This window comes from Sylvia atricapilla, chromosome 15 (assembly GCF_009819655.1).
Source record: "Sylvia atricapilla isolate bSylAtr1 chromosome 15, bSylAtr1.pri, whole genome shotgun sequence".
NCBI lineage: Eukaryota > Metazoa > Chordata > Aves > Passeriformes > Sylviidae > Sylvia > Sylvia atricapilla.
The window spans coordinates 10428041-10447036 of NC_089154.1; the positions used below are offsets into that span (position 1 = coordinate 10428041).

General features: G+C 43.8%; 1 protein-coding gene across 15 annotated transcripts in view; it reads left to right on the top strand.

The window, feature by feature from the left end:
- NPRL3 (NPR3 like, GATOR1 complex subunit) overlaps positions 1 to 18996 on the top strand; it is a 41739-nt gene that overhangs the window by 4981 nt on the left and 17762 nt on the right. For 5 of the 15 annotated variants that reach the window (XR_010744777.1, XM_066330177.1, XM_066330173.1 and 2 more), the window contains exons 3-9: positions 1478 to 1516; positions 4881 to 5010; positions 8202 to 8276; positions 10320 to 10473; positions 11290 to 11371; positions 17473 to 17610; positions 18339 to 18495. Coding sequence is in view for 14 of the 15 variants with exons in the window: in XM_066330177.1 (XP_066186274.1) it covers positions 1478 to 1516; positions 4881 to 5010; positions 8202 to 8276; positions 10320 to 10473; positions 11290 to 11371; positions 17473 to 17610; positions 18339 to 18495 (775 nt within the window). In the remaining variant the exon portion in view is untranslated. Of the gene's footprint in view, positions 1 to 1477; positions 1517 to 3099; positions 3240 to 4880; positions 5011 to 8201; positions 8277 to 9770; positions 9867 to 9889; positions 10234 to 10277; positions 10474 to 11289; positions 11372 to 17472; positions 17611 to 18338; positions 18496 to 18996 lie in introns of those variants that run through there. The other 10 variants (XM_066330172.1, XM_066330176.1, XM_066330171.1 and 7 more) reach the window with 8 other exon arrangements.

Genomic DNA, 18996 nt, shown 5'->3' on the forward strand with positions numbered 1-18996 from the left:
GCCAGTCTTTTTTCTTTCCCCTGAAAAAATATGAGGCAATTACTCCTTTGAAGCCATAAGATAATGCTTTAAATTGGTTTGAATTAGTTCTTTTTGTAGTTTTTCTGAAGGTGGTATGGCCAGCAAGCAAATATTCTAATGAGGAGGCACATATAGTAACATATGTTACAGCAGACTTAGCATTTTTAGTAGCAGAGCTGAGTAACAGAAGGAGTTTTAGCAAATTTAGCAAAGGCTTCTGTTACAAAAACCCCAAGTTACTGACAAACAAGGATTTGAATGTCCCTTTCTAACCAACAGTAGTTCTCCTGTGATAACATTTGTTTCCTCTGTCCCTCTTTCACTGGACTCCAGTGTTCTTGTATTTGTTCTGAAAGGCTTTCTTTCTGTAAGCCTGTGCTTTTCCATTCATCCACCCATTCCTTGAAACACCCTTCCTGTAATATCACCCCACTGTGTAGTTTGTCATTTCGGGCTCTCTAGGTTCTCTTTCCAACGTGACTGGCAGAAATCTGTGTTTCATATTAATTAATTGTTGGAGGTTTTCAGTTTCCCCTGTCTCATGTGGTATAGTATAAAACTTTTATCAGATTCATTTTTGAGTACATTTATGAAGTTGTTTCAGGAAACAAATCCTTTCTAAATCTTCATTGGGGGAAAATGTGGCAGTTGACTGTTAAAATGGAAGCAGGTGTTTCTGCTATAAAACTGCTAACAGAGTCCTGCTCTGTACACCTCTTGTAAAGAACGGTTCAGGATTCTTTGCCTCGAAAGCTTTTTCAGCCTCCACTTCCTAAGCTGTGTTTACTGCCTAAGGGCACAGAGAGGGGCAGAGGAGTCATGTGTGTGCTGTGAGCCTGGCCAGCCTTGTGCCTTCTGTGTGCATCCCTGCAGGAGCAGTGCTGGCTGTGCGTGCCAGGCCCTTCACACAATCCTACAACAATAAACACTTGGCATCCTCTTTTCCTAAGTCTTGTGGGTATGGAAGCACTAGAACCAACTGGGAAGAGCTGTGGGTCATTTGGGGCTGCATGGGAGGTTCTTTGGTGGAAATGATAGTAGTAGTCCAGGAAGGAAACTGAGGTTTAGGATCTGCTCTAAATCAGGCTGCAACCTCTTCTGTTTCTCTTAAGGTAAGCATGAATTAAAAAGTGCTGTAGAAATCAGCTCCATAAATGCTGTGTACAGTGGGAAAACACATGACAGCAGCCACTGCTAGTGCAAGGACTAAGTTACCTTAGCGTGTTTTCTCCATGTTGTCACACAGTCTGCAATATATCCCTGGAATTCACCTTCCATTAACTTTTGACTCTCCTCAACAGTTATATTTCCTTTATGGGAGTTTAACCCATAATAGTTCATCCTAGTTTTTAATATTATCTCTTTTTTTCCCTTTCTTTTGTATTTTGTGTACTTGCCTCGTTTATTTTCTTTTGTTGTGTTTTGTTTTGTGTTTATGGCCATGTTCCCATTTCAGGGATCAATGTCCTCTAACTGATGAGCAATTGGTTTCAGGGTAAGATCAAACGTTCTAAACAATCACCTTTGTCTAGAATGGCTTTCTTTTCTCACCATCCTTTTAATTGTGCTTTTGTTTCTGGTTTTTGTTTTACACTGAATGATAAGAAAATTATATGCTAAATCACAGTGTCTGTAGGAAATGTATTGCTAAAGGTTTGTGCCAGGATAATTACCAAGATCCTACTAACATTTTTGTGCTTCCTATAGGGAATCCAGAATGGGTGTGGCATTGTCTCTTCTGTGAACTGGGAAAAGCTGGGAGGCTCTGGGATTGCAACAAGTATAGCCTTGGCATTGTAGTTATTCCAACAACTAAATCAAATTGTTTTCTGAGGAGAAATGACTTGAAAGTACAGATCAGTGAGTAAACTGTTTAATCCCAGGGTAATGGTGAGAGCACTTAGATGACCCAGGTTTGAGCAGCTCTGCTGGTTGCTTGTTCCTGGTGCCCCACTCAGCTAAATGGGGTGATTACACATGTAGAGGGAAAAGTGCTTAACTCAGGGAAGGAAAAAATAATGCATCCCTAGTCCCTGCTTAACATAAACCTCACCTACGTACTCAGATCCTGTTTTAAACTACTTCAAAGAAAAAAAATCTTTATAAAAAACCCTTGCTTTGAATTCCTGTCGCATATAAAAAGTTACAATCCATTCCTGGAGGAAAAAATAAATTCGTTGTTTGAATCTTCCCCCCTTCTTTTCAGTGTGCTGTTGCCATGTTATGCTCAGGAGAGGAGTGGTAGAATATTTTGGACAAATCAAAGCTTTTGTTTATTGTATTTTCTGCTTGCTGAATTCCTTAGTACAGAAGAGGTTTGCTTCCCCCTGGAATTCACAATGCTCAGACTAATATCATAAAAGGACAAGGGTTACTGCCCAACTGCAAAACCTAATCTGCTTCTAACAAGCTCTTGGGCTCTGAGAAGTCAATTTTTTTAGGTCATCTTAACATACCCCAAAGATGGGAAAATGTGTATTGAAATATTTAAAGTAAAAGTGTTAGTTTCTAAGATGAGGTGATGAATTGAAGTAATGGGAATAATACATCTGCTGTTCCTTGATTTCCCTATTGTCCTGAGTCCTAAGAAATGTCAAAATTATATAGTGCACTGGGGGTTAAAAAATCCCAGACAGCAAAACTATAAATCCAGGCTGTCAGAGGAGGAGAATGGGGCTGGAGTCCAGGTGACTCTTGGGAGAGCCTGTGGTGTTAGGAGGTGAACCCGTATCAGGATTATCTGTCCCTGAGCATCTCCCCTGGCTGCAATTCCAGTACTCTCCCAGACAGAGAAGACCTTACTAGTGAGAAGATCCTGAAGACTTTCCAAAATCAGCCTTTTTATCTCTTCCTCCCCAAAGAGCCACATGCAAGGTAGGGCAGACAGGGCTGTTGGTGTCAAGAGCTCTCCTGGGAAACTGCTGGATTCCCACCTTTAGCACCACATTTATCTGTTAAAGGATCTGCTGGTGTAATTCCTTCTGGAAGTTATCAGAATGATCAGTTTATTGGCTCCCAGGTATCCTTTGCCAAGGCTGGAGGAGGGAAGGGTAACTAATTTCTTACCAGGAAGCCGACATTTTCTAGTGTGCCCTCCTTTTCCCTTCGCCCCCCAAAACATATGCTCCTTTTGGATCCATTGCTGTTCCCATCTTCCTGGCTCCATGACGAGCCTATTAACAGGGCAAAAAGAGGAGGAGAAGCTCACTGCTGTCGTGGTGAGGTTTTTCTTTCTATTTTGAATGTGATCTCCAGGGACTGTCATTTCAGATCCTGTTCCAGGGTGCTTTGCCCTTTCCTCCCAAACTTCCCAAGTTGTGCAGCCCAGTGGCAGAGAAGCATGGGCTCAGTGGTCCCAGGAGTCTCTGGCTAGTCTCTCCTTGCCCTTAGCTTGGAGTAGAGCAGTCAGGGATTTGGAAGTTTGCACACAGCTGCTCCATCCATAAACCAAACATAAGCAGCGTGCTGTGGTCAGGGTGACCTGTTTGTACAAGCCCCAGGGGCTTTGGCAGTTTGGACCTGTGTGGTCCTTCATCTCCAGTATTTGTAAATAAAAGAAATTCCCCCTGTGTCCTTGAGTGCATTTGTCTTAATTTTTGTAGTAGTCCATGACTCAGAGGGAAGCAGGACTAAGGTACATTAATTACTTTTCTGGGCATGGAGGGCTCACTTGTGGCCAGGAGATAAGGTGAGCACAGCACACACCCATGCCTGCCCTCCTCTCTGAGTGATACTGGGTTATCTGGGATACCTGCCTGCTGTAGGGGGATGGTCTGGCAGGGACACACACATCCCTGAGTGTAAATACAGAAAACGAAATAAACATTTTCATTCTTAAAACCAGCTCTCATCAGAAAGTGGCTTGAAATTCATTTGGTTAAATAGGAGCCTCTGGGAAATCAGATGAGGAGAGAACTTGTTAAAAACAAGCCTTGCACTGCTCCTGTTGTAGAGCAACAAGTTTACTCTAGCATCTGAGGTCCTTTCACTGCGGGTTTGGGCTTCACTGTCCCTGGGGACATGTTGAGGAAAACAAGTGTTGGTAGAGACCAATGTTGGAAGGCCATTGGAGAGAGCAGTTGTGGATTGTCACACTGGATTTTTAGCTGGTTATGCAGCAGTGGCTGTGTTTCACAGACCCCTTGTAGAGACATGCCCGCCTGTCTCAGAGTTGCTGCCTTGCCCCCCCAATCCAGAGCAATGCAGTAACCCCATGGCTGGGCACTGGGAAGGGCCTGCCCTGTTATGAGTGTGATTTATCAAATGAGAAAGCCCAGGAGAGGCCAGGCAGCTCTTGGAAGGTGCCAGTGGTCTGTTGAGCACAAGCTGAGATCTATTAAGTGAGGAACTTGGAATGTCACTGATGAGCTTTTGGAAAGGAAGGACAAGCATTGGCTGTATTTCTTCTTATTGAATCAGCTTTTTCTTGCCTTCCCCTCTGCCATACTGGGTGGCTTAAAGATCTCTGTTGTGCTTGAGTGACAGGCTGTGTCAATATGTCGTTGCTTAGTAAGTTCATTAACCTGCAGCTAAATCCAGGCAATGGCTAACTCCAGCTGTTTTTATATTTAAGCAAACTGCACCTAATCTTTTCAATGTATTTTGCTGAGCATGTAATTAAATGAGCATGACCCTGCAGTCTTTGTTGTGAATGCTTCCTGTTTTATAATTGTGATGATCTGAGGGATGTAATTTAGGGGTCCTTAATTTTACATAATTGGTGCTACACCAGGTACAGCAATCTAATCACAATTTACAATACCGTAAAAACCGAGGAGTTAAATATGTCTGTATTTGGAGGAACATTTTGGGGGTGTGCTATTTGAAAACTGTATTAACTTCTGCTTCTGCTCTTCAAGGTTTTCAGATGTCATCTTGGCAACCATTTTGGCTACCAAGTCAGATATGTGTGGCAAAAAGTTTGAATTGAAGATTGATAATGTTCGCTTTGTTGGCCATCCCACGTTGCTCCAGCATGCCCTTGGGCAGGTACAGTATGAGATCCCCTCTGGGCACCTGCCTTCTTCACCAGCTGCCTGGCTTTAGGGAGGAAACCTGGAATTCATAACGTGCACGTTGGCTTTTGATCCTGGTTTTATTTTCCTTTATGTCTGAGTCAATGGAATGAGTGGCAAACTGAGGGAGCTGTCAGTGATCACAGAAACTCTTCTGGTTACTGTAGGGAAGCAGTGTGAGTAGAAAGAAGCTAAACTGGCACTCCAGCTCAAAAAGCCGTTTCTCACTATTTTAGTTACTGCAAGTTAGCTTTTAGCACCTCTAATTAGTGTGGCAGTTAAAAAAACACCACTAAAAACCTTCACAAATGCTAAAAGCTGCGTCAGCCTTGTTTGGCTTTTAACTTTTCCTGAGGTTGAAGATGATCCACAAGACTTAGATGGAATATGTAGGATGTTGAAAGAGATCTAAAATTTTCTTGTGGACCAAGTCAGGCTGCTGTTTGCATTGAGACCATCTTCCATGGCCTATGTTTTAGGTGCTTAGAATGAGAGCAGTTTGCTATCTGAGCTACGTAAAAGGCCCTGCTTAAATCCAGGAAAGAATTCACATACTTCTGTGTTGCAATATTCCCTGTCCCGTTCCCTCTTCCTGATCAACTGTAGGAATGACCTAGGCTTTGGTAATTTCTGAATCCAACACTGATCCCTGTCACTGAACCATTTTGGCCTCATTTTTCATTGAATTTGCTAAGTCATTCCTTTTTTCAGGGGAAAAATAAGTCTGCTTGCCAATTCTATCCTGCTTTGTAGCTATAATTAGAGGTGGAAACAGCTTGTTGGTAACTGCTGCTTGATATTTAGAGGGCCAGACTGCTTTAATCCCAGCGAGGAGCTGGCCTAAAGCATCAAAAGATGCTACTTCGGGAACTCAGCTGTGAGTCTACAGGAAATGTCATGGAGGATCACCAAGACTCAGTCCTGAACAGGTTAAACTGTCTTGGAAGACAGGATTTAAGTGTACCCAATCTGTGCAAATCCATCAGCAGCCCCAGACAAGGCAGGTGGTGAACCAGGCCCAGGGGCTGTACTGGGACCTCAGCCAGAAGGAGACAGGACAAGGGTGGGCTGTACTTGACCAAGGGTCTGTCCAGGAGACAGACACAGATCCAAGGTCCATCCTGGAGACAGGCACAGATCCAGGCCCTGGGCTGAGCTTAGCTGGGACTCCCAGGTCATGGACTAGGGAATGTGTGTGTGTGGGAGCCCAGCTGGGACTGGCCAGGGCCATCAAGTGCCCTCAAGGTGCCCTCAAGGCTCTGACAGCAGTGGCCTGTTCTCCCTCAGTTAATTTTCCTTTATTTTACTAATCTCATCTGAAAGTCCCAACTTCCTAAATGTGCTGTAAACGAGGATGAAAACTTGTATTTGCATTTTTTCACCACTTACTGTTGTACATTCTTTTCAGTCAATCTAATCCTAATTGCATGAAACGTCATTTCATTTCCATTTGTCTAAATAAAATTGCATCTGGGCAAATACACAATGTTATAAAGAGCTGCAAACACTTTTTTTGTTACTTCTGAAGGAAGGTGTGTCTTATCAACCCAGGAGGCACCCCAGAACTTTCTAGAGTCCAGAATCTTCTAGATGTGGCAGTCACTTCTGCTGGTTTGTGTCAGTTTAAATCTGGGACCCTCCTGCAGCTAGGAGGAAATCAGATGGAGCTGCTTTTCCATGGAGCTCAGGCAGTGTCTGGAGTAACCCAGCAGATTCTGCTTTGCATTTCCTCAGAATTCATACTGCAGTAAATTAATCCACAGGACAGCTCAGCAAATTCTTTCTCTGATGAGATTCAGGAGTTGCATGAGCACAAACATTTAATCCTGTGTGCCAGATTGCTTTTTATGTAGCAATGTTCTGAATTCATCAAATTTCTTCAGCATTTTCTTTGCCATTTGCCAGCTCAGTCTTTTTTTTTTTTTTCCTGAAGATGAAGTGGTAGGAAATCTAGCCTGCATCCCAACTGATGTTAGTGGTGGTAGTTTCTCTGATTTTAAGGAACGAACAGGATCAGTCCCTACACTTGGATGTTCACAAGACATCCTGGAACCTGTAACTCCACAACAGATAAACGCATTAAACTGCCTTTACCATTCTCTCATCACTGCCTTTCTGACAGAATGTAATTTTCACTTTAGGAAAAAAAAAGCCAAACAAAACCAACAAAAATATGTATCACCTTTTAGTTTTCTAAATTTTGAGACTCCTGAGTGAAAGCAGTCAGATTTTGGAGTTCAGTACCGAGCAGTTCACTGCTGGTGCTTGGAACCTGTGGGGAAGGGCAGATGCTGCTCTGTGTTTGCCCTGGCTCACATACTTTGAGCAGGTGCTCACATACTTTGGGTAGAGAACAGCTATTATTTAGCCTGGCAGGTTCCAGGTATTTGCACTTAAGATTGGGTGGGTGTTGAGCAGGGAGCTGCAGGGGGGGTGGGAATGTCCTCTGCATTTTGTGCTCCATCTTGTGGTGACGGGTGCTCTCTTTGGAGTTCTTGGTCTGGCTGTGCTAATTCCACTTGCTTATCTCAGCTCCAGCTGTTTCTTCTCACAGGAAAGTTTGAATCTGCCTTAGGGATGGAGCTCTCTGCTACAAAAAGAATAGAGGAGCTGGATAATGTGTTTGAGAACCTGCAGGAAGGGAAAAAACAAACCTTTTATTTTAGTACTGCTGTTCTAGAGCATATCTCGTCTTATAAAAGCAGCAGCTAGTAACAGGATGCAATTTGAATGGAGATTTTAGGGAAGGAAGGAATAGGTGTGGCCTGAGATGAGAAATCTGAGGAATTCTGTTGACAGTATATGCTAAAATATATCTGACAGTTGTGATAAAAGATTTAAACCTAAGGTCCCTAATGATGCTAAATGTAATAAGAAACACACAAAGCAAGAGTGCTGTCTTACTGACACTAATTTCCATGCTTGTGGCCAAAAGGCTTTGGTTTAAGTCTTCTCAGCTGCTTGGCAAAGGCAGTGTTGTAGAACACTGACACTCCAATAAAAACAAAATCATAGTTCTATTTTTTGTAAGTCATATCTGATGTTATAAATTGATTTGCCTGCTCTCTTTTCTCAGCTTCTTATTTAACTAGAGCCTTTTAAAATTTTTTTTAATTACTTTTCCTTTGTTACTGTCTCCAACTGACACTAGCTGATATTTTTCAGGTATCCAAAACTGACCCCTCACCAAAGAGAGAGATGCCCACCATGATTCTGTTCAACGTGGTGTTTGCACTAAGGGTAAGGACTGTCTCCATTCCATCTGACAGTGGGATGTGCCCTGGATGCATGAGAGAATGCAGTGGGCTCACACTCCAGGCTTGTTTTATGATTAATGGCCAGTGTTTGAAAGCTGCCTCCTCTCAGCAGTGAGGTCACTGTAAAGGGAGAGTGCCAGGGAGCAGCAGCTGAGCAGCTAAATGAGAAGAAGATACAAGTGAAGAATAAAAAGGTTTCAATGCTGAGCAAAAACCTGGAGCAAATACGTAGTTTCTGCCTGGAATTTTTTTCAGGCTTCCTCTATTAACTAGACGCTGGTGTTAAGGGATCCTGGCTCGGCTAATCAGGTGAATAAAACCCTAGAAATTTCATTGTGGTCAAGCATTACTTGATTTCTGAGCTCTGGTTTTCTTTTCCCAGTCCACAGGTTATTTAAAAATAAAAGAGGAAGCTGGAATAGTTGTCTTTATGGAAATGGTTGATTTTTGCTCTGCTGGGAGTGATGTCATGATTTAAAAACCTCCAGCTTCCCCACTTGTGAAAGGAACTTCTTTTTCTTTTTAGCACTATTACTTTTCTTGCCACTGGCTTTGCAGTGGTGACATGGACACGGCCCCAGCCTGCATAGCTTGTCCTCAGATGAGGAGCAAGGTTTCACACAAGACAATTACCTGAATCAAACAAGAAATTGTTTACAGGGCTCTGTTTTATCCAGTGTTCCTGTGCTTTAGGACACTTTTGGATCAGGGAGTGCTGCATTTGCAATGGAGGAGTTGATTTCAAATTTCACATGTTAAGAGATGTTGTTTTGGTGCATTGTTAAAGCCCTGTGCTTTGCTTGCAGGGAAGTGTGTGATGCAGCTGCTATCACACACATTGATGCACACTGAGCCATGTGGCAGCAGAAATGTTGAAACCAATGCTCTTTCATTCACAGCGAGGACTACCCCACATTTTTCTGGAATCTAATTTCTAGTGCTTCTAGGAAAACTTGCTTTCTTTGCCCTTCAGCCATGTGATGATACTGATGTAATTGTGTGTGTGATGCAGCACTAAATCCACTTGCCAAATGAGACACTCTTAGTTTGCAGGGAGCTGGTTTCTGGAAAGCGTCGGGCAAGAAGCAAGTGGAAATTTTTTCCTAGGATGGAGTAGTGCAGTGCAGGAGGTGGGTGGAGGCCCTCAGAGATAAAGATGAGTGTCCATCTGCAGTGGGCAGACAGAGCAGGCAAAGGCCCAAGTGTGATAATCAGCACTGATCCTGCTGTGTTTGAGCTTCAGGGCTACCAACGTGGCGTGACTCAGCAACAACAGTGGAGTCAAAACTGATGAGTCATGGTTTGCTGGTTTCTGGCCAAGTGGTCACTTGCCAGGACTTTAAATTCCTTTAAATGTCTTAACAAACATGAAGCAGCTGCTGACTCATGCTAGAGCTACTGAATTTCCCTCACCCTCCCCTTGGCAGCTGTACTGACGTGATAGATTTTTCCAGCACTTTCTTTCTGGGACTTTCATAAATGCAGTGTCAATAATAAGCCATATTTGTGAATTTTTTGGGAGTGTAGATCCAAATTAATTCAGATTTGGGATGAAAATGTTGGTCATGAGCTGGTAATTGTTACCTAGTTACTGCTTTGTTGGTACATAGGACAAACACCAGTGTGGCAGCAGGGAGTGAGTGGGACATGGTAGAGGCACTGGAGCCCTTGTGCTGCCAGTGATTTTAACCTGAACATTGGGATATTCCACCTTGTCAAATAGTTTGACACTTTCTTGTCTGTGGAGTTCTTTGCTCTCTGCTAGTAGAAGGCCCATTAACAACCGGAAAAACAAACCAGGTAGCAGTGTCCTGCTCCAGGTGTGGTGTTCCTTCGATGCGAGCTTAGAAATCTGAATTACATTTCAACATCTCTGAGCTTCCGCTTGGTTGCCGGCAGAGAAAACTCCGTTCTTTTTCCAGTCGAGAGGCTGGTTTTTGGTATCAATGGAAATCCATTTGCCTGCTCCCCATCGTGACTGTAGTTCCCTGTGCCCGTGGCTCAGTGGCTGCTCCTGTCCCCGCAGGCCAACGCGGACCCGTCGGTGATCAGCTGCCTGCACAACCTGTCCCGCAGGATCGCCATCGTCCTGCAGCACGAGGAGCGCCGCTGCCAGTACCTCACCCGCGAGGCCAAGCTCATCCTGGCCATCCAGGACGAGGTGTCTGCCATGGCAGAGAGTGAGTGCTTTCAGCAGCAGTGCCTCTGCCCAGGAGCACTCTCTCACAGAGGGGTTGATTGTGCCTTCTTGCTTCTCTTGTGCCGGGGATTGCTGTGAACAGGTTTTGGTGCTCTGTAGCGTTCTGACAGCTTTTCCCTGTGTTTTGCCTCAGCCGAGTTCACTGTCCCCCTGCAGAGATGTGAGTTTTAGAGGTGAAGTAGTTTCTTAGCTAGTTAAATTCAACACAATCCCTGGAGACTATGCACTGAGCCCTCATGTTTGCCCCTCCCTGTCAGGCTGACATGGAAGAGCTCCTGTGGGGCCTCCTTCACTCAACCTAGAGCAAGTTTTGCATGCTTTAATGCTGTCTGCTGAGTCACCAGACTCCTTATGAGGAAGCTTTACTCTTACATGCTGTTACCTGGCTAGCAAACAGTTACAGAGCAATACAGTTACAATTTTTATAGATTGTACTTGGAAAATGTGCTATAACAATATGTACTATTTAAGGTGAACTCTGACAGTGATGCATCATCTTGCTGCAAGCATTAAAAATTAAAGCTAATGTCTGGCAAAACTAAGCATTTAAAGTCATCATTTGTCAGATTTGGTTACATGTGCTTAACTGAGTTGAGGCTTAGCAGAAGTTGGCAATAATTCACTGTTACTATCTTAATGTGTAACTTGAGTTATTGTAAAAGCTTTAAAAGATAATTGTAGATAAAAAATGATACAAATTCTGTCCCTAAGATACAGGTTGGTACCCAGTGGGGGAAGAGGAAAGTCTTTGCTTTGAGGTCAGTTATTTGCTTTCTTGTTTTCAATCTTTCCATAGCCACAGAAGGGCCCCAGTCACCTTTTCATCACATCCTACCCAAGTGCAAACTGGCCAGAGATCTCAAAGAGACATATGACAGGTAAGCTGGATTTTAGTCCTAGCTCACAGTATGCTGTTTCTCACTGAAATCTCTTGGCTTTGTTCCTAAGGATATTATCCACTTCCTCAGGCTCTTAATCATTAGGATTTGGGTTTTAAAGCAGGCAAAGCAATGTGAAGCCTGACAGTCAGGTGAAATGTTTGCAGAACTGCTGTCCTAATCATTACCTTATTCTGTCTTTGGTGGCTTGTTCTTAAAAGTTGGTGATGTCTGTCACAGCTTTAAGAATAACTTTTTTCTTCCTTAGCACAGGGGCACCTAATAACAAGTGAACTGTAGGGCTAACAAGAGTCATAACAGGGATATCACAACACTGGAGAAGTGCTCTAAACCTGCAGCTAAGGAGAAAGTGCCGCAGGAGCACTGATGGCAAGTCAGGTACTGCCCTGGTCCTGTTTGTGCATGTCTGGACAGCAAATTGGGATGAGATGCTGAGACTTCCAGCAGAATGGAAGGTGTGACATGCTGTTTCTTGACTGGTTTAGAAGTTCTGGCAAAGGTTTTAAAGCAGTGTGGGGCTGATGTTGAACTTGAGCAGGAGCCTGTGCCTGTCAGTGCTGCCTCCTGGGGCCCAGAGGCTCCTGCAGCCAGGGAATGTGCTTGGGGAAGGGCCTGGACAGAGGGACACAGAACCTGTGTGTGTGGAGGGGAAGATGCTGTGCCCCTTGCTTGGGGTGTTTGTCAGGGATTCAGGGAATCAGGCTAGGGTTCCTCAGGGAACCCTTTATAATCCCTGGGTTGTGGCTTCCTGTGTACAGAGGGGATCAGAGCCCTGCAGGATGAGGCACTGGGAGCTTAAATAATACAATGGTTGCAAAGAGCATCAGAAAACTTCTGCTAAGCTGCTCATTGTGTTCAAGAGCTGTGATTTTCATCCTGTTAAAAGGAATGTGGTATATAGTTCCACACACCTTGCACAAAACCTGTACTAAACTTTTAAGTAAGGCAGCTTTTATGCAGCCTGTAATTCTAATATTCTAATTATATTTTTCTGTTCCTCTAGGGCTAGGTATTTATGACTGGGCAAACCCTGATCGTGTTTCCAAACATTTAGGGACACAGTGACATCTTGTGGCATTTAGCTGTGACTGTAGCAACACAGAGCGCGAGCTGGACTGTGCTGATATGAGCCTTCCCAGAGATGAGGAATAGACAGACCATGGAGAAATACACTTTGGTGCTGCCCTCAGCTGTAAAACAAGGCAGTTTCTCCCTCATTTAGGCATTGGGAGTGGGGAAGCAGTGGTGCAAGTTGGATTTTGACACTTTTGTAATGACACTGTCCAAAGCAAATGTAAGAAATAAGGTGTTGGGGAAAATCTGAAGTGCCTGTGTGCTTGATTGGAAGGTTGTACTTGAAAAGGAGCTGACAGTGTTGTTGGGTGATAAGATGTTCTGCAGGGCTTTTCTATTAATACTTCATATGAGAGCATAGGAAATATGCTTGTTATACCTGCAGTCAGATCAGCTGAGAAAGTTGCAGCACCTTGCCAGGCAGGCATAGATTTAAATTTACTTTTTAGTAAGGTAGAAAAAGGGTTCTAGAAATACAAATTTTTCTGCAAGTCCAGGATGAATTAATTATTCCTGTGTGGCAGCAGCTCTGGATTGAAGTCTGTGTGGTCTTCTTGAAGTGAGGGTTAGTCATAAGTGACATGGGGTTACCAAAAAAAAAAAAGGCAGCAGATAGACAAGAAAGCGTCAAATAATTCTTGTGTGTAAGATAGGCACCAATCCTGCTCACAGTTGTAAAACTCCTGCTGTAATGAATATTATATCCAGTTTGAACACCACATTTCTAGAGGGATTTAGGCCACCTAGAGAGTGTGGAGGAGTGTGAATGACCTCAGAGGGAAGATGGAAAGATTTGCTCTGTTGCTTTTTAAAGGAGAAAGGACTACTGGGAAGGGTAAACCTTCACATGCATGCAGTGACAATGTGCTGTTCTAAATTTACAGAGACTTCTGGCACAGCCTTTGGCTGTAGGAGAACAGCCAGTGGAGTGGAGAGAGCATTTTGAATTGCAGATGGAGCCCAGCTCTCTGAGATTTGCTCCAACCAGCATTTCCAAGTGCCTGCTGATTTCTGCAATTCCAGCCCAATTTCCAGGGCTGCTCCAGAGGTGCTGTCGAGCCCTTGGCTTCCTGTAGATGGTGCTGAGGTATTTCAGGCAAGACTCAACATGTCCCTGAGCAAGTTGGTTTGTGCAAAACCACAAGTGGAGGAATATTCTTGCCATTCAAAGTGTTCCTTGGTTTTGAATGAGCGGCCTGTGTTCCATAAGGCAGGATCAGCACCCAGGGCATCTTGACTAGAAATGGAGTGGTATTACACTGACAGCTCAGAGGCTTTCAGCATCTATTTCTTGGATCTACAATCCATTTTGTCTCTAATGGAGAGAACTAGAATGTTTATTTTTGATTAATTCAGAAAATAGAGAGTCTTCATTCATCTTGTCCCCAAACTGAAGCATTGGTGTGAAACAGTAGGCAATGGTTTTTAGGCCCAAGAAAGTTTTCAGGACTTCCAGTGCTGAAAAACTTATTGGTGTTACAATATGTGTCTCTTTTGAGGAGCTTTCACATAGTTTTATCTGCAACTGCGGATAATATGTGAGCTTGATACTAACTGCCTGTCTGGTTCTAGCAACCTTCTCTTAGCTTTGCACTGGAATAAAAGTGAAAGTATGGAGAGCTTTGGGTTATTTGTTTCTTCTTTTTAATACAGAAAGAGCCTTTAGAAATTTTTAGCCTGCTGGGACTTGAACTCAGTGGTAGATCTAGCCCATCTCAGCAGCTCGGGGAATAAGTCTGTGAGACTTAATGAATTATTAGATGTGATTTCTGTGTCTGTGCTGTAAAATATAATCCAATTACAGTTATTTATCAAAAGACAGCCTTTTGTCCTTTATAAGGAAATGTGAAATCATTTCAAAGCTCTGAGTAGTCACAACCTCTAGGAAAAACAAACTCCAAAGCTACAAGCTCACTTCCACCACACTCAAAACCACGGGGTTAATTTCTGATATAAGCAGGATAGATGTGATGTGAGGTGTGTACATGTAAAAATTAATAACTCTTTTATAAATGTGACGTGGGATTTTGCCAGTAGTTATGGAAAAGGCTACAGTTCTGGGAGATACTGGCAAACTTTCTGTTTCTCATTTTGGGGCAGTAGCTCACAGTTCAGGGCACAGCAGAATAGAGCAAAAGAGCAGTGAGAGTCCCTAAAATATTCTCCAGCTTTCTGCAGCTCTGGAGGGATTTCTATACATTCAGCAGCTTTCAGCTGATCTCACTTCCCGGAATCAGCCCAGAATCCTGTGAGCCAGAGTAAATATTTGACAACCACAGCATCCTCTGATAAGGGGGTCCATGGCTTAACTACTTGCTGTGTTTCTTTCTATTTCTTCTGAACTTTGCTCCTTCTTGTATCACGAGATGTCTCGTGGGCCTTATGATGGAGAGACATTAAACAGCTTTTTCCTGTGTGCCTCTCCCTGTCTTGGTTTTAAACTCTGTTATCTGATCATCCTGATTCTTGCTCATGTACCCCTCAAATTGCTCATCAGCTGTTATCAAACCAGAGATTTAAAAAAAAAAACAACAAGTGTGTAAACAAAGTTTTTGTGGAATAAAATGTCTTGGAGGGTTTAATATCCTATTGCCTGAATCTTTGTCTTGAGACATTATTTAACTCTGCTGTCTGGCTAAGGGCAGTTGCAAGTGTTGCTGCTGGAGGGTGTAGCTTGTTCCTTGTCAAATTACAGACACTTAAACTATTTTCCATCCTAGGAGGGGCAGGTGAAGGAGAAATTGTGTGCATAAAGCTATAATGAAGTCTGGAAATTGTACAGCTGAATGCAAATGCAGAAGAATCAAATTAAGATCCAGATCAGAACTGAAAATCTGGTTTTCTTGTTGTCTTTAATTCTAGGCTCTTGTTGTATAGTGCACTGTAGACAAAATTATGCTGTGGAGAGTGCAATTATGTAATTAAAGCTTTTACCTTAGTGCACTTGGACAAAGAAAGAAAGGAACCAATTGGATCTTTGTCTGAATGTTCAACTCTGCAAGAAAAATGCCCCTGCAAGTGTTTCATGCATTCATGTATCTCTGCTGCTCTTGGGTAACCTGTTTTTATAACCCCAAGAGCTTTCAGGTGGTCTCTGAACTCACTTGTCCCATTCCTTTATTGCCATGTTTCCCTCTGTGAGGATTTGGCCTGGGAGATGGTGTGGATAACCACAGCTTCAGCCCTTTTCCCTGATGTATTTTGTGGGAATCCAGCTTTATCTGTCAGTTGTTTTGTGGTGGGATGAGCAGTGTTACTGGAGCTGCAGCATTTAATGAACTAGACCAGAGGTGTTTGTGCTTTGCATGTTCCTTCAGGGCTGGGAGCTTCTGAGCAGACGAGAGCTGGTGGGGCCAGACTGGATTCACCCTCTCAGTTCCTTTTAAAAAGAGGAAGACACACAGTATCTGCTCCCTTTGCAGCTTGAAAAATCATCATTTTTCCAGAGTTCAATGCATGATTTGAGGACAAAACCTTTGGAAAATCGTTGTCTGCAGTGAGATGTTCCTCAATGAGTCTGATCACGTACGAGGTGGGAGGGGATGGTGTTTGCTCCCTCACCACTCTGTTGTGGTTTGGTGAGTAGCTGCACCAGCAGCCGAAGCTACCCAGTGTTTTTGTTTAAGGCTGGAATTTCAGCTCTCTCCAAACTCTCTACACAGCCAGATGAGCTTGAGAAAGAGCATGCTAGTTTGTGACTTGCAGTTGAATGCTAGTTATAAATGGTTAAATCACTACATAAAGACTTTTCCAAGATGTGTTTTTAAACCCAGCCTGTTCCTGTCGTGTTTTTTTATCTGTTTTGTGTAGACGGGGAAATTGATGGCAGTTATTGACACAGAAGTCAAATTGCGAGTTTCAACACACTTTGAATTTAAAATTCAGGCTGGAATTTTCAGAGTGCAAACTTTGAAATTTGATTTTAAGCCAAAAAGCGTTGTTTGGGAAGAAAGTTTAAAATTGAAGGGCTTTGAGAAATTCAGATTTCTGGTGTAGACAAGATTAGCTGTTGCTTGAGATTGAACAGCAAGTTTATGTGCTCCTAACTCATGAAGAGGTGTGGTGGGCCTTGCTTTTTCCTCCCAGCACAGCAGTTCCTAGGCCAGCATTCCCTGTCTGTGGAATGGGAATATTGTGAGGGCTTGCAGGATGGTGCTGGCTGAGCTCCTTATGGTCCATTACCCATTTTAAGTAAATGCAGTTCCCTCCTGAGGTGTATTCCACCTCTTGTCTAGATTTTCAGACTTCTGTAACAGCACCTGAATGATGTTCCTGGCTCTAATCTCCAGCTTTTCTGGTTTTTTCACTAAAAGAGGCTTATTGTTGCTTTGAGGCTGAGTGCCAGGGTCAGATTTATTGTCTTTATTATTCCTGAGACATCCATCACTTCCACTCCAGTCCTGTTGTCTGGAGTCAGTTTAAGGGTTTAGCTCAGTCCCTGTGGTTTCCTAGAATGAAGAAACTGTGTAACAAGCACGTTTGTGATTTCATGTGACAAGCAGGAACAGGTTAGTAAGGAAACAAACAACCTAAGCAGAACAGGAGGCTGTTATTGTGGAAATGTGCTGCTTGGAACAGCCCTTGCCCAGTACACACATCCTCTTTTCTTTTTCCTTGGAGGGGAAGATGGAAATTGGAGGTGAAAACAGTGTGCCCAGTTCATCTTTTCAGCTTTAGCCTAGAGAATTTTCCTTTGCCTTGAAGTAGGTCTTGAATAAACTTCTTTAACTTGAGACACTGCTGCAATGTTAAGAGCAGAGGGAGCAGAAGGTCAGTGGTGAAGTCTTTGAAATCTTCCTCAAAATGCTGTAGGGGATGGTGCTCTGTAAGTCCAAGTGTAGGAGGGCCTTGCAGTTAGGAGTCAGCTGGTCCTCAGCCAGCCTGGGAACAGACAGGGTGCATTGAGCCTTTTCCTGTTCTGATTTCTGTGCAGTGGTCACCCTGGACCACTGTTTTCATTTGTGATACAGTAAATGCTGTATGGATTTATTGCCTTCCTCTTTTAGTCTCTGCACGACAGGAGTGGTTCGTTTGCACATCAACAACTGGCTGGAAGTGAGTTTCTGCCTTCCTCACAAAATCCACTATGTTGCCACCAACTTCATACCCCCAGAAGCAATCGAGAGAAGTCTGAAATCCATCAGGTAAGAGCAAGCTCTGCCCCTCAGAGTGTGGCCAGTCCATGCTCCTGTTCCAAGGGTGATGCTGCAGATGTCTGAGGTGGCACAAGCAGGAGCATGGTGTGACTGGGCTGTGGAGGAGGGGGCCCTGGCCTCAGACTGGAATCCCTGGAGCTGCTGCTGTGGCTCTGTGGTGCTGCTGGATTCATGGTGGTGGGATGCCACAGCCTTGGTGTTCACTTTGGGTGGTTGTACTGAGGGGATGCTGCAAGAGTGGCCTGCACTGTTTGCAGCCAGGAATTGTGTGTTCATTTTAATTTGTTGACCCAGAAGTAATTCTGCTTTTGGAAGAAAGAGAGCCCAGGTCCTGTGATACTGTATTTCCTGTGTTTGTTTACTTGCAAAAGTAACTAACTTCTGCTTTCTTCCTTTCTTCTGCTCTGTTCTGTATTTCAGTAATGCAGATGAGCAGTTTTCAGACTTGTTCTCAGTTGTGTGCCAATACAGTGCAGTCTTTTTTCCTTGTCACTGGGGTATCCAATTATCATATAACCCTCTGTCTCCTTTTTGCAGGGAGTATCTTATGCTGTGACATAAAAATAAGCTTATTTTGAACCCAGTTAGAGCAAAAGGATGATATTAGAAATTCCTTTTTTACCATTACATTGACCCCAGGTATCGTGATGTGGGAATAACAAAGCCTTCAGGAAAAGCTGCAGTTTACTGTGCAAATGTATTCTATTTTTCTGCAGGCCTTACCATGCCTTATTACTTTTAAATGATGAGAAGTCATTGCTTAATGAGCTCCCGTTGGACTGCTCTCCTGCCCTGGTGAGAGTAATTAAAACTACCTCTGCTGTGAAGAATTTGCAGCAACTGGCTCAAGATGCTGACTTGGCATTGCTGCAGGTACGGGGAGCTGTCAGCAGCTGCTGAGAGCCTTTTAAATCACGAGGTGTTTTCTCCTGTGTGCTCCTGCTTCTGTGGGGCAGGAGCACGGCAGCTTCCTCAGTGTGAGCAGAGAGCAGGGAGAAAGTACCAGCCTTGGAGCCTGGGGAAAGGCTGGAGAAACAAAGGGCAGGAGTGCAGGGCAGCCCTGCAGCCACATCCCGGCTCATATGGGAGTTCTCAGGGTCCCAGGGGTCTCTAGTCCTCACCACTGCTCAGGACAAGTCCATGAAAACAGGCTGATGAAAAGCTTCTCTTTACCTTGTGAGCACCTCCAGGGCTGCCTCCCTCAGCCTCTCTGACCAGCATCAGAGTGAAACCTTTCCTCGTATGTAATGGGAATTTCCCCTTGTTCTCCTTGTGCAAGCTGCCTCAGGACCTGTCCCTGTGTCCCTCTGAGCAGAGTGGCTCTGTCTTCTCTGTGCCTCCTGTTTGAGGAGTTAAAACCAGAGCAAATTGTAC